This window comes from Lonchura striata, chromosome 3 (assembly GCF_050655825.1).
Source record: "Lonchura striata isolate lonStrDom1 chromosome 3, ASM5065582v1, whole genome shotgun sequence".
NCBI classification, from domain to species: Eukaryota; Metazoa; Chordata; class Aves; order Passeriformes; family Estrildidae; genus Lonchura; species Lonchura striata.
In genome coordinates, this window is record NC_140705.1 from 24,260,618 (window position 1) to 24,274,210 (window position 13,593).

The window sequence follows — 13,593 nt, forward strand, 5'->3', positions numbered from 1 at the left end:
ACTCGAGACATCAAGAGCAAAAGAAGAGCCTTTTCAAAGCAACTGAGCTACGGGAAAGGGGCTTGTCCATATATCCGACTTGAAGGTCTCAAACGGGTATCGCTCCCTTGCCGCGACTTGCTCCACCGGAGTTAACCTGGAAACCGTGACTCGAGGCTGACGGGTTTATTTTTTCTTGAACCCAACGTTTACTTTGGGTTTAATCTGCCAGCACAGCCCGCTGCCGGGCCCGCCGCGGGGCAGCCGCTGCCTCGGCTCGGGTCGCCCCTGCCCCGCGGGCTCCGGCGGCTGCGGGCCGGGCCGGCGGGCAGGGCAGGGCAGGGCAGGGCAGCGCAGGAGGGGCCGGGGCGGGGGGCCCGGGGAAGGCGCTGCCCTGCGCCCGGCGAGAGAGGGCCGGGCTTCCCCAGTTCAGACAAGTCCTCGCCCCGCTCCCGCGGCGGCGGGTTCGGTGCGACACCGTCCTGACATGTTGTAACTGGTTTCCACACCCACCGCGCCTGAGAGCGACGGGAAGTACCTGCGATGAGCGCTGCGCCGCCCTGACTCGCCGCCGCCGCGCTCGCAGCAGCCGGGTCGAGCCGCCCCGCCGCTCCGGAGGCGAGACCCCACGCGGGGCACCGGCGCAGTAAGTGGTCTCCCCTCAGTCTCCCCCGGGAAGGGACGGGAGAGGGGCAGGGCGGGGCAGGTCCCCGTCCCGCCAACATCCCCCCGGTGCCGCGGGGCGTTCGGGCGGCGGGGCCGGGCGGTGCGGGCGGCCCCGGGCGGTGCGGGCGGCCCCGGGCGCGCCTCCCGCGGCTCCCACGCCGCTCCCTCCCGGGGCCGCCCAGCGCAAGCGGCCCCCGCGCCGCCGGGCCGGGGGCGCCACACGTGCGGTGTCCCGCGGAGCGCCCGCTGCCCTTGTTCTGCCTGGAAAGTTAACTTTCTGGCTGAACGAACGAAGGCACCCCCCCAAAAAAAAGCCCGCCGCAAAACGAGCAGACAAGAGAAAAGAAGGAAAGCAGCAGGAACACTTGCGGTGTTGTTTTTGACTTGGATTTGATGCTCTTTGTATTCACAGAAAATGTAATTTCATTAATAATTAAATAATTGCCTGTCACTGGTTAATGTAAGGTAATTATTATTTATTCTTGATACAATTCTTTAATAGAAAGGCTGGTGAAGGGCAGGTGTCATAAAACGCCTGTTTGTTCTGTTAGAGATTGGTCATGCCAGGCCCTTAAGCTGTGAGGAGGCTCCTTGGCCGAGCCGTGGGCCAGAGATGCTCAGGTGGATGCCCCAAAAACCATACCTGAGAGTATGCAACAGCTTGCAACAAGCTGTTCCCGAGGTTTAAATTTCCTGGCAAGATTGCGACTTTATGTAGAAACTGTCAAAGTAATCACATTTCCATTTAAAAGTGATAAGGACATTCTGAGGAAAGCACCATGGCCATGCCCTTGCCAAGGACCGGCTGTACAAGCCTGAGGTTAGAGTTGCTCCCTAAAGTTGCTGAATAAGAAATTTTTCAAATCCTGTGAATATTAGTATGGCAGGGAAGCTCCTTGTCTCTAGTACTAGTCTGGAACCCCTGTAGAATGTTGCATAATTTTCGTTAGTTGACATTTGTTATTGCTACAATTTTGAAGTCTGGGATATTCTCCAAATCTTTCTATATAAAGGCATAGTTACTTCTTTCTCGTAGAAAAAGGTCTTTTCTTGCTGGGTTCCTGGTAATGGCATTTGAAAGGTCTGAGCATGTTAATAGAAGGACAAGACGATCACATCAATACAGGATTCAGAATTTGTGATCTTCAGCAGAAGATCCAGTTTTAGCAGCTGCATTTGAGTTTAAATTCAATTTAAGGCCATTAATAGCACTTACTAAAAAAGTTTTAAGTGACTGATCCCTGTGTTCAGGTAGAGAAGATGGTTGATATACTGGGCTGGGATTAACAGACAAGGTTGTTTCTCAGAGGATGAAGAACTTTCCTGGTGCTGGTAAAGTTTGGGATCATATACATAAAGTGTGATAAAGATCTGTAAGCCTCCAGAGATGGGCCTCATTCTGCACAACCTTGCTAATGTAACTGTTGACCTGAGGAGGACCTTTGAAGAATCAAGGTTATTATGTGGAAATCATAGTACATGGTTGAAGAAGACATCAAAAAGTTACTAAGAATTTTGTCCAAACCCCTACCGTTCTATGCAGAATTAAATGCTTTCAAGGGTTCAGTTTCTTCACAGTAGCTCTTACCTGCTAAGGAGAAAAATATGTCTCTAAAGACATCTAGAGCTTTTCTCAAGTACACCTGGAGCCACTGTTTTAATTTGGGAGTTCTCTTTTGTTTCATATGAATGTATCTCATGCTGATGTCCTTAATTTAAAATACCAGGATTAAAATTTTTTCATTTGTCTCAAGTGTTCTGTGATTTATTTCCATGCTGGAAAATTTTACATTTACTTTCTTATATTAATGTGCGCTGCTTTAAGCTTCTTTTGTAAACAGCACTTGTTAATCAGACATCAACTTCAAAGAAGTTCACTGTAAAATGACTGTTCTTGTTTGGAAGAGGTTGCACCAGAAGTCTCACCTTTTCACGGTTACTTATATTTATACCCTGCTTTCACCATAAGTCTGAGCATAAGTTGCTTTATTTGACCTATTCCATACTTAATTAATTCATTATGTTCAATGAAAAGTCAAGCAATATACTATACTATTGTGAAAAACAAATGAAAGAACCAAACCAAATAAATGTATGTGAGGCAGAACACATATGTAATAATTTTTTTACTTTTAATTTGTTCATAACATTCAATATTTAATATTGCACAAGGTTACATATTAACTATAGTCCTATTCCCTTAAGCTATTTTCAAAGGTCAAAATGAGAAGAAGAAAAAATCAATTCAGATAGGCTTTTGAAATAAACACATATTTCACAACTGTATATATGTAGTTAGTGGAAAAATTTCTATTTTAGAAGTATATCCATTCCAAAGTAGTGGGAATTTTTGAAATATCTTTCACTTGCTGCTGTAAAATCGTGTTTATTCTTACATGTTACAATAAGACTGACTTTTAAGACTGACTGTGTTACTGCAGTGACTAGAGAATGATTTGTCCTGGAGGGCCCTAAAAGAGGGGTGTGTTGGAATCTCAATGAAATCACCTGTATTACTGTTCAGACTCGAGAACAACTCAGCTGAGTACCTGCATTTTGTACTCTTGGTTGTTCTTCATTCTGTATCTAAAATGTCTTGAAAACCTGGTCCAGACGATTGGGCCGGTCCTCATGTGAGTGTTTTAATTTTACAGTATGTTAAGAGCTTAATCTTTGAATCTGTCTTGCCTGTAGTGTGTGCTTAGTTCTCTGTCACCTTCTGCCACAGGCTGTCTCTGCATCTGTGAGAAGGGAAATGGTATCACTCCTGTTTTATAACATTAATTTCTTCTTGTGAGAGCAGTGTAGAATGAAGGCCTGAGTAGCTGTCAGAGGCATACATGTAGTTCTCAGTTTGGGGGAGAGCAGTAAGATCCCTTTCGTGTTCTGCTTTCCAGCTCACCACAAAGAGCTACTCTTGAAGCAGCCAGGAACACTCCTTTCCCCCAGGCTTGAAAGCAATCCTATCTGGGAAGATCTGCCCTGCTACTTGGCTGAGAGACAGGATTCAAATGGAATTATTCCATATGAGATGCTGATGCCAGCTTCAGATCTGGATTTTTATTTCTTGGTCTTTTTTGAATGTCAGACTTTCCAAGTTCCTTATAAATCTTGGTTTAATTGAACATTTAATTGGTTTTTGAACTATCAGTCGATATGGAGATTTTTCTTTTTATTCCTTTAAGTTAATATAGCTAATTTACATTTCCTTTTGGGACTATTTAAACTATTCCCAACAGACAGTGGAAAGCAATTCCACTGTTTGTGAAAATAACTGGAAGGTCTTGATGGGAAGAGGGAATTAAGCTACATTTATATACCAGTAAATGAAATCAGAACTCCATAAGACTATTTGCTATTATACTCCTATACTATTAATTAGGCTTGTAGGGAAACCCAGCGTTAACTTTCAAGCTATCAAGCTTTTTTAACTATTCTGCCTTCATAGGATGTTCTTCCTACATCTGCAGTCTTTCTCTTAGGCTTCACGCCATAGCCCTGGAAGATGTGCTACCAGCTCTCTTTTTACATGACTATGCTGATGCTGCTGTCATGAAACACCTTCTCTCCCACCCCTCCCCCCCCACACTTTTTTTTGGTGAGTTACTGAGGGTTGCAGAAATGTGAAGGAAGAAACATTAAGTATTTGTTCTCTCTCTTAAATCTGCAATGTGCAGCACAAAGCAACCCTCTCAGACCTTGCTAAATGAAATAAAAAAGTATAAGAATTACTTCATAAAACATCAGCAGTAAACAACTTGTTATTAATGTTAAAAAAAAAAAAAAAGAAGATTAAAGCAGCCGCTCCTTTTGGCAGAAGGAGTAAGCAGGGTGGAAACTAGACATCAAATTGCTGATTCAGAGTTTGATCCCAGATGTGGGAGGATAAATCTTTCTGGAGTTCCTCATAACTCACTGAAATGAGGTAGGCTGGTCCTGCTTGGGAGCAACAAATGGGTTAGATCAGCATGGGAGAACAGGTAGATAAGGAGAAGTACCTGAATGACTGTGGTTTCAAAGAAGCCAAAGGAAAGCGATGCATTGCAGAGACAGTAATGTTTCAAAAAGTAGGAAATTTAATTGCTTTCTGAAGTGTTTCTTTGGACAGTGTTACTTTGGAAAGTGTTTCTTTGTACTCAGTTGTTGCAGAGGGGGTTTTGAAACACAGCCTGTGATAGTGTATTGGAACATGCATTGGGTATGTATTGGTGTCACTGGTATGATGTTCAGTGTACTATAAACTCTGACAGTTTGTAATATCAACTTCCTAAAAGCACTGAATTTTGTGCTTAGTTTACTTTATGTAAAAGCTCTTTATCTATCTCTTTAATATAATATCATCTATCTATTTAATATTTATTTATCTCTTTAATATTTAATTTTTGGCAGTAGTAAGTAGTCCCTGAGCCTTTTCAAAATATTTTCAAATTATTGGAAAATGCTAGAAAAACTTAGAGTAACTTTGCCAGAAGAGTACTTGAGTTAATAACTGTGTGTGTGTCTAGAAATAGCTATTAGTTATCTAGAAATATTTTCATTGTTTTCTTATTTATTTTCTCTTTGCAGATACATTTCATCTGCTCATGAATGGACTCTTAAAAGACTTTATAGAAAATACATGTGAAAATGGAAACTTCATCTTTGCTGTCCTCCTTACATGATGAATGCAGATCAGACAACTATATTGAACCTCATTACAAGGAATGGTACCGAATAGCTATTGATGCTCTGATTGAAGGAGGTTTAGAAGCCTACAAAGAATTTCTTTCCAAAGAGAGATGCTCAGAGTTCCTAGCGGATGAGGAAATTGATTATATTTTGAACAATGTTCACAAACTTCCCCAAAACACAATTTATTCCTCTAACCATGCTATTGATGACACCTCTTCCTCGGGAACCTACTGGCCCATTGAATCAGATGTGGAAGCTCCAAATCTTGACTTAGGTTGGCCCTATCTGATGTCTGGAATTTCTGGTGGCACAAATATTGATCTGCTTTTTCATCCACCACGAGCACAGCCTTACACCATAAAGGAAACTGTTCGGAAGATGATACGAGATGCAAGAAAGGTAAACATGAAAAATAATATTGGTAAAAAAGTGGCAATAATGTTAATCTAGTATTTTATTACATGGGGTTATTTTATTTTTATTTTTGCCCTGGCAGGCAAAAATTATCTAGTTGCTCACAATTCAGTAGGAAAGATTTTCCCAGACTGAGATCAGTTTTTTGGTATCACATGCACTAGTGTTATTAACCTTAATTCAGAGGGATGAAGGGTTAATTGGAGGGATTAATTAATACTACCATTATAATGAATAATTACCATTTTACTGTAATGCTGACCACTGCATGAGAAGTTTGTAGATAATCAGCACATCTTTTCTTTGACCTCAGTTGAATATACATTGACACAATTCTGTATAACTTCAGGATTTATACTAATGTTTCTGTTTTACATCAGAGGGAACATGCATTGGTTTGGCATAGCAGACAGTTATAAAAAACAACACCTCAGTGTTCATCTGACTCACATACCTTGAGAGTCTGGCTTTGTGATTTTGGCATGTCCTTGCGGAAATCAAACTCTGAATGAAAAAAACAAACTAGACTGAGCAACAAGGAAATAGATCTTAGTTGTGTATCTTGCCTTCAATTCTGATCAATGACTAGAAAATTTGCACATTTTTCCAAATGTACCTGTCTGCACTTAGGAGCACTTAAGTTTCCTATAGCACACCCATCTTACACCTTAGTGACAGAATGTTGTATGTACAAACCACTTTTGTAGTCTGTGTCACAGCTTAAAACTTTTAAGTTCTAAATTTTTAAAACAATGTTAGTTAAAAAAATCAGAAAAAGTATTAGCATGCAGATCTGTTTGACATGGGTTTGTAATACCTCTTTAAAAGGCAGGACAAAGTTTCATAAGTATTTCTGGCAGGTATGTCACACTCTCAAATTTTCCCCATTAAATACAGCCGTGTTTTGCATGACTCTGCGAGCTTTGAATTAGTGGAATGGGCTCTATCTCACATACATCTGTGGCTGAAATTTCAGCTCTATCTCACATACATCTGCGAGCACTTCATTGGCTGAAAGAAGTGTGTAAATGTGTGCAATAGAAATGGACTGAACAGGGCAGGGCAGGGGAGAACTGTGTCTTTTTGCAATGTCTCTGCTATATTTAGATAAAGCATATAATTTGTTGCCATAATAGAGTTATCACTAGGCCTTTTATCCTACAGTTTATAATTTAGAATGACTGTATGCTCAAGGAAGAGTTCATTAATTATCTTCCTCTTTATCCCTTTCTGAGTGTGATTTGATGTTTTCAGTTTTGGTATGTAGTGAGACCTGACTGTAAATTGCTCAAAATACTCTTAACTACACCTCCTGACCTACCAATGTATCCACTGTAAGGGAAACAACTAAAACACTGTTAACTCTTTTGAGAAGACTAGTTCAGTTTTGCTTCAAAGTTTTGAGATGCCATGAAGTGGCATTCCTCCTTAGCTGCTCCTTTAATGCAGCTGTAGAAGAGATTTAGGTGTGCTTCTTGCTTTGCTTTGGAAGAAAGTTGAATGCATAGTATGTTGCTCCCTGATGTACTTATGTTGTTTACATGTTATAAAGAGGATGTTTTATGTGTGTCACTGTCAAATCTAACAGCTGAAAGGTTTGTTTAGCTGATCAACACAACCTCAACATCAACAACCATAACACTTTTGATACAGTGATATAGATTGGTTGCTTCAGGGACCAGCAATTAAATCTGAGACATAATGTTATTCAGCCTCTTTTGTCTGCACATGCATAGAAAAGTTTGAAATATTTCTAAGGTAAAGTATTTTAATCATGCTTACAGTAGGTAAGCCCTTTGTAAACAGCCTATTGCACTTCTCCTAAGCCACTTACAAAAATGTAGTTACATTAAACAGGATTCTTTGTTATGTAGTAGTGGAGATGTATAGTCTTGCGACTATTCAGAGGCAATAGGATAATGTTACACATGAAAAACAGAAACCTGTAAAGAATAAATCAGGAAATCATATTCAGCCAACACAGCTCTAAGCTGTGGGAAAAAAGTAATCTATGGGAATTTCAGCAAACTTCTGTGTGAAAATAAACAGGCAGTTGGAGGTGGGCATGTTCATACCACTTAAATTCAAGCACTGAGTGTCGGAGCTCAGACATTGATTTCCCTGGGCTACCTGAGAACTCGGTGTAGTAGGAAACCAGCTCCTACAAGGGCAAGGCAAAGAATATTTCTGCACTGATTCACTTCATAAAGGAACCCATTTGATGTGTATTTATATGTATAAACTATCCCAAAAATTCATGAAGGAGACTGAGCCACTTGAAACCTAGATGCTTTTGAATATAAGGATAAGATGACAGTATTAGTGGTCTTATTCTTGACCTCTTTCATGCTTGATGCATCACAGTGTCACTCCTTAAAATGATTATTATGTATGTTAATTTTGACCTTAAGAAGGTGTTGTAAACAACATTAAGCAACTTGCTTGCTGACTGATTTTTTCCTGACTAAAGAAATAATTTGTAAGGCTATGCTACACTAGAATAAAACCAGTGGCTATAGAGAAGTGTTGTAATATAATCTTGTCACATATTTCTTGAATACACAAGCAGCATAAAAATTATAGACATCACCTTCAGTGTAAAATACAGGTGATATAATAATGGGATTCTTACAGAAAAGGATCAATACTGTTAAATCCCAGAAAAATGAGCTAACCATTTTAAAGAGATGAATCCATGCTTGTGATGTATGTTTCTGAAGATTTGTTAGAGCAGGGAAACTGTATTGTGCACAGCATGGCATTACATTGTTCCTTTTTACTACAGAACTTCTGTGGGATAGATGTGATGTTAGCAGAGTGCCTTAGGTAAAACCACGATGTCAACAAGATGGGCTTACGGTTGGTGTAACCAGACCTCATCTCTAAATGATACAGCTTGCCAGCCACCCTCCTCTGTCAACATAACCTGTGCTCACACCAGGCGGCTGCTTGGCGTGACTGTGTCAACTGGGGAGACACGAGCCTTTTTCACATGTTGATATAACCATGTGAGGAAAAAGCACTGCAAGGTCTGTCTGACCTTAATGATAGAGACTTTTGTAAACAAGCTTTAGCCTTATTTCTCTTACGTTTTGGAGGCTTCTACCTTTAATCATTGGCAGGTTTCCGGCTTCTCTGAGGCTTGAGGTGCTCCTACATCCTGACTCATCACGGCTGAGCTGTCTGAACAGCAACTGATCATGTTTAGCAGTTTTTTACTGAGATTATTCATCTGGGAAATGGTATAAAGATTATTACTCATCTATGCCAGGTTGTAGAGTGTTGACACTGGTTAACATGAAACTTCCTACTTTTAGACCACTGTAATACAGAGAATTCAATAATGAAGTGTCCTCTCTCTCTGTGACTTTTCATAGAAGAGTTGCCTCAAAACCATCAGTTACAAGCTTGAACATGTGTGCAAGAAATCTCTTTTACTATTTTCTCAGGTGTGATTGACAGGTGGGGCCACAGGGAAGGGACAGGACGGGACAACAAAAGGGCTTTCTGGCAGTGTGTTTTTCTCTTTTACAGTAACTAGATTCCTCTGTTGACCATGGAGACGTTCTTACACAGTTTTAGAGAGAAGGCACAAGTTCAGACTAATATCCAATTAAAACCTGTTTTTTAAAGAACCATGTTGTTTAGACAACCCAAGGGTTACTGTTTTGTAGCACATGCCAGAAAACACTTGGAAGACTTTCCTGACATACTTTTGGGATTTATGATGGAATGTATGAGGTAGCACATTATTCAAAAAATATGCAGTACTTTTCACTGATTTTATTTTATTCAGATAGACTAGCAGTCATAAGCCTGGGTTCACAAACTCAATGATATTTGTAAGAATTTTCAAAAATATAATTGCTTAAATAAAAATTTGAATCTTTAGTGTATTATAATTTTAGAAACTAAAAAAAGGCAGTTGTTTTTGCTGAAATACTCATGATTGGTGTTCTTAATGAGAAAAGTTGCAAAACTTGGACCTTTGGGAAAGAATTACATTATGCACTGTGAATCAGAGTAAGTTGTTATTGGTCTTGCTGGACATTGTAGGTAAGCACTTAGTCAAAAAGGTGTTCCTTTGAATTCCTGTGAGAGAGAATTGTGTACGAAATATCTACATTGTTTTCTAAAGCAGTGGACCTGATCAAATAAAACCAGTTGATTCATTTTAAAAATATATAAAAAGGAAAATATTTTCTTTTACTTTTGTTTTTTTTTTTCTATTTTGTTGTGTATTGTTTCAAGCAAGAGTGAGTTGTATTACAGGAAAAATATTCACTATTAATTCATTATTATTTTCTATTAATTATTATTCATTATTGTTCATTATTAATTAACTATTATGTACTGTTAATCTCATTTGCTCGTGTGTATAATACAATAATAATTGTGTAGTACTGGCTACAGTCTAGTATGAAAGAAAATCAAATTCTTACATGCTTATATGAAGAATAATGTTTCTATACAGGAGAAAACTTGTAGAATATGGATTGTTGAGCAATCTTTTGTTTCTCTTTCACCAGTACTCTTTGCCAACTATTTTAAATATAATTTGAACACGGACTGGAACAATGATAATGAATTGTGCTTGTGGCAGTGCTTGTCTTAGCTCACTAATTGCACCAGTTCATGCAGATGAGAGAGGGGCTGCACCTTTTTTTATGCAAGAACCAGAGCAATCTGCTGAGTTCAGAGAGAAAGAACAGATAAATACAGTAGTTGTCCCAGTCAGACATTTTCTGTATTATCTCTAATGTGTTAGATAATTAGCAGATAACATTTTATAAGATGAGAGTAACACATAGAAATACTCTGTTTCCGGCTGAAAACCTATAGGCAGTTGTTACAGTGAGTTCATGGGCACTCTATTTCCCCTTCCCTGGGACCCTGTGACTCTGATCAAGATATCCCCAGACCCCTCCTTCCTACCCCAATGGTGTTGGCGGAGAGCCAGGGAAGCCCACCCTGTCCAAGGTCTATATAGACCCCTGACATTTCCTGTTCCTCCTCTTTTGCCCTGTTCTCCCCTTGGACATCACAGAATAAAGAGAGCTGAGCCAACGTATATTGGGGTAAGAGCCTCTTTTGGAAATCTTTGCCATCTCCTGATATTCCTCCCCTCACCTCCTTGGATCTCTGGGCTAGCCTGATATTCAGCGGGCTGTGCGAGGCGGGGAAAGTCAGGCAGCATTTTCCCTGCCAAGATATTCTGCCCCACAAGGATTTCAGCAGGTGCCTTTTGGTTCAGCTGCTCTGCTGAAGGGTGAATTCATCATTAATTTCCTCTCAACATCTGTTAAAAGACTTCCTGGTGGTTGGAAACTAGCATGTCAGACATCTGTATGGTTTCCAGGTGAAGCATAGTTTTCAGTTTGTGGTAGATTTATTTCAGAAAGTGACATTGTATCCCATTTTTTCAAATTGCATAGAGTACATCCATGTGTTGGAAGAGGACTCATCTTACTCTGGTTGCTACTGTTTGACCCAGTATCAATTTTTTGTCGTCACAAAGTGGTGTTGCTCACAACGAGTAATTATTTCAGGCATTTTCTCCGCTTGGATTTGTCTCCAGAGTCTTCACATTGTTTTACCTGCCTGTCCCCTTCTCTCCCTGCTGTCCTGCTCCCCCCACGTAAGGGTAGTCCCAGAGCAGTCACAGCAGTGCCCTCACAGTGCCAGCAGGGATGACTGTCATTGATGGGACACATCTGCAAGCAATTTTATAATCTGGAAAACCTGGGGCTTTTGTGAAATACAATTCTTATGTGCTTTAAATATGAAACCCACAAATTTTCCTGGCAGTGCTCCTGTTATGTGGGGAGGATACAAAAGTGAAGAGCAAGCAGAGTGTAGAGCCTGAGGACTGGGAATCTTTGATTCCAACAAATTTTTAATTAGTTGTGGTAGTTTTGTATTCACAGGTTTCTATCCTTGAAAGACTTGACATCTTCAATACTCTTATTAAAATATGTAATTAAATAATTTATAGGTATTGCCATTTTTATGTCAGAACTGTGCTAATGTGTTATCAAAATACCACACCTCCATGATGAATTTAAAAATAGATTAAGTAAGATAGAAGGCTAGATATTGCAGGCAGCTGTATTTCTTTATTAATGTCTGTCTCATTCACATACATATGAGAAGTAAACATACGCATATGCTTTGTAGCAGTTCCTCTCATTAAAACATTTTCTCAACATAAATCAGTCAGTCAAAACAAAAGTGCCATTAAGTCATTTATGCTTTTTGCACATTCAGTAGATTAAAGTGTTCTTTATAATATTCGACAATAACTTTGTACTGTATTATACTGAAGCAGTTTCAGATCAAAATATGCTATAAGTACCAAACCGTTGATTTAAAATAATTTTGCCCAGGCAGAATGCTTCTTTCAGTGCCTAAACTAGTGTATTTGAGTTTTGTCTCTCTCCTTTTCTTGCATTGTCTAAAAAATACTGATAATGTTGACGTGCTATTTTTGTTCATCTGAATTCCTCTCCTGGAAAGATCTCCATTTTTCTGTTTTTGTTTTTTTTTTTTGGTTTGTTTTTTTTTTTGTTTGTTTGTTTGTTTTTGTTTTTGTTTTTGTTTTTGTTTTTATTTTTATTTTTATTTCAGCCAGGAAACAATCTTGCCTGAAGAACTATAAGTCTAATCACATTCATAAATCCATAAGCCTTTTTTTCATCTTTTGCAGTTGTAGGATAGCTTTTGAGCTCACGATAGCTTTCCAGCACAGCCGGTGATGCTCTGAGGGAGACACGTTTAGGGTAATTTTAAAAATTGAATTTGTTATATATCAGAATTTGGAAACTAAAATATTATATCTGTGACAAAATTTTACATGAGCATAGCATTTTTGTTGATATCTGCAGTACTGAAGCAGTATTTGTGTAATACAGAATTTGTGTGATAGAATCTACATAGAAAACAGAGAAGTGCTGACAAAACAAAAAAAGTTCAAAATTTCCCATTCTTCTGTTTGGAAGGAGTGGGATTGCCAGTGAGTTACATATTTTAAGTGTCCTGTTATATCACATCTGAGTAGAAGTATCTACTTCACTTGAAACTATTTCAGAACAACTTGCTTAATGCTGTGTTATTTTCCTTGAGGAGTACTGCAAGCATTCCAGCTCAGATGATAGAGGAGTCAAAGTACACTATTATTTACTGCTCTAAGAGTAGTGCAGACCTTGCCCTAGATAGCTGTGGTCATACCTTCCATTTTAGCCTGTTGATAATCTATATCCATTTTCTGTATCTATAGCCACTTCATAATAAAGATACAATAAAAGTGCAAGAGAAGCTAAAGTCCACATTTTCAGAAATGCTGTCAACATGCCTGAGACCTCAGAGGGCTTTTGCTCTGTAGAACCCTACTGTAAAACCTTTGGAAGAAGGAAGGATCAGTATCCCAGCCATAACAGGGTGTAACTGGTGCTGAGCTTGCCACTTTAGTAGGATCTACAGACATCCATAAAATGACTCACCTCAATAGAACTGTCCAAAATAAATAATTGCAAGATTTGGCCATCGCTTGCTTGATCAACAGTTAATAATTTTCCAGTATATAATCCACTGATCAGTAAACCAGCTGAATTTATAGTAGTGTTATTTGCATTATAAATACAGAAGTTATAAGCAAACTCTCTGCTTTCCTTGCCCTTGTTTGTCATCTTTTCCCATATCTTAGGTCTTTGTTTTCTGAAGCAGTGAACATTATTATATTTCATTGCGTGTCTGTATATTGTACGTGTTACTGCTGTCTACTCTCCCTGATTGGTGCCAGCCAGTACAGACATACCACTACTACAATATAAACAGTAGATTCAGAATTTGTATGCTCGCCTTTAT

The 13,593-nt window shown here is 39.3% G+C and overlaps 1 protein-coding gene across 3 annotated transcripts in view; it reads left to right on the plus strand.

Moving 5' to 3' along the window:
• The first annotated feature begins 434 nt into the window (after positions 1–434).
• The window catches only part of SACK1B (scaffolding CK1 anchoring protein B), a 56,144-nt gene continuing 42,985 nt past the window's right edge, over positions 435–13,593 (plus strand). For 2 of the 3 annotated variants that reach the window (XR_014953610.1, XM_021551222.3), the window contains exons 1-2: positions 440–625; positions 5,212–5,715. Coding sequence is in view for 2 of the 3 variants with exons in the window: in XM_021551222.3 (XP_021406897.3) it covers positions 5,272–5,715 (444 nt within the window). In the remaining variant the exon portion in view is untranslated. Of the gene's footprint in view, positions 626–5,211; positions 5,716–13,593 lie in introns of all 3 variants that reach the window. The other variant, XM_085574661.1, reaches the window with a different exon arrangement.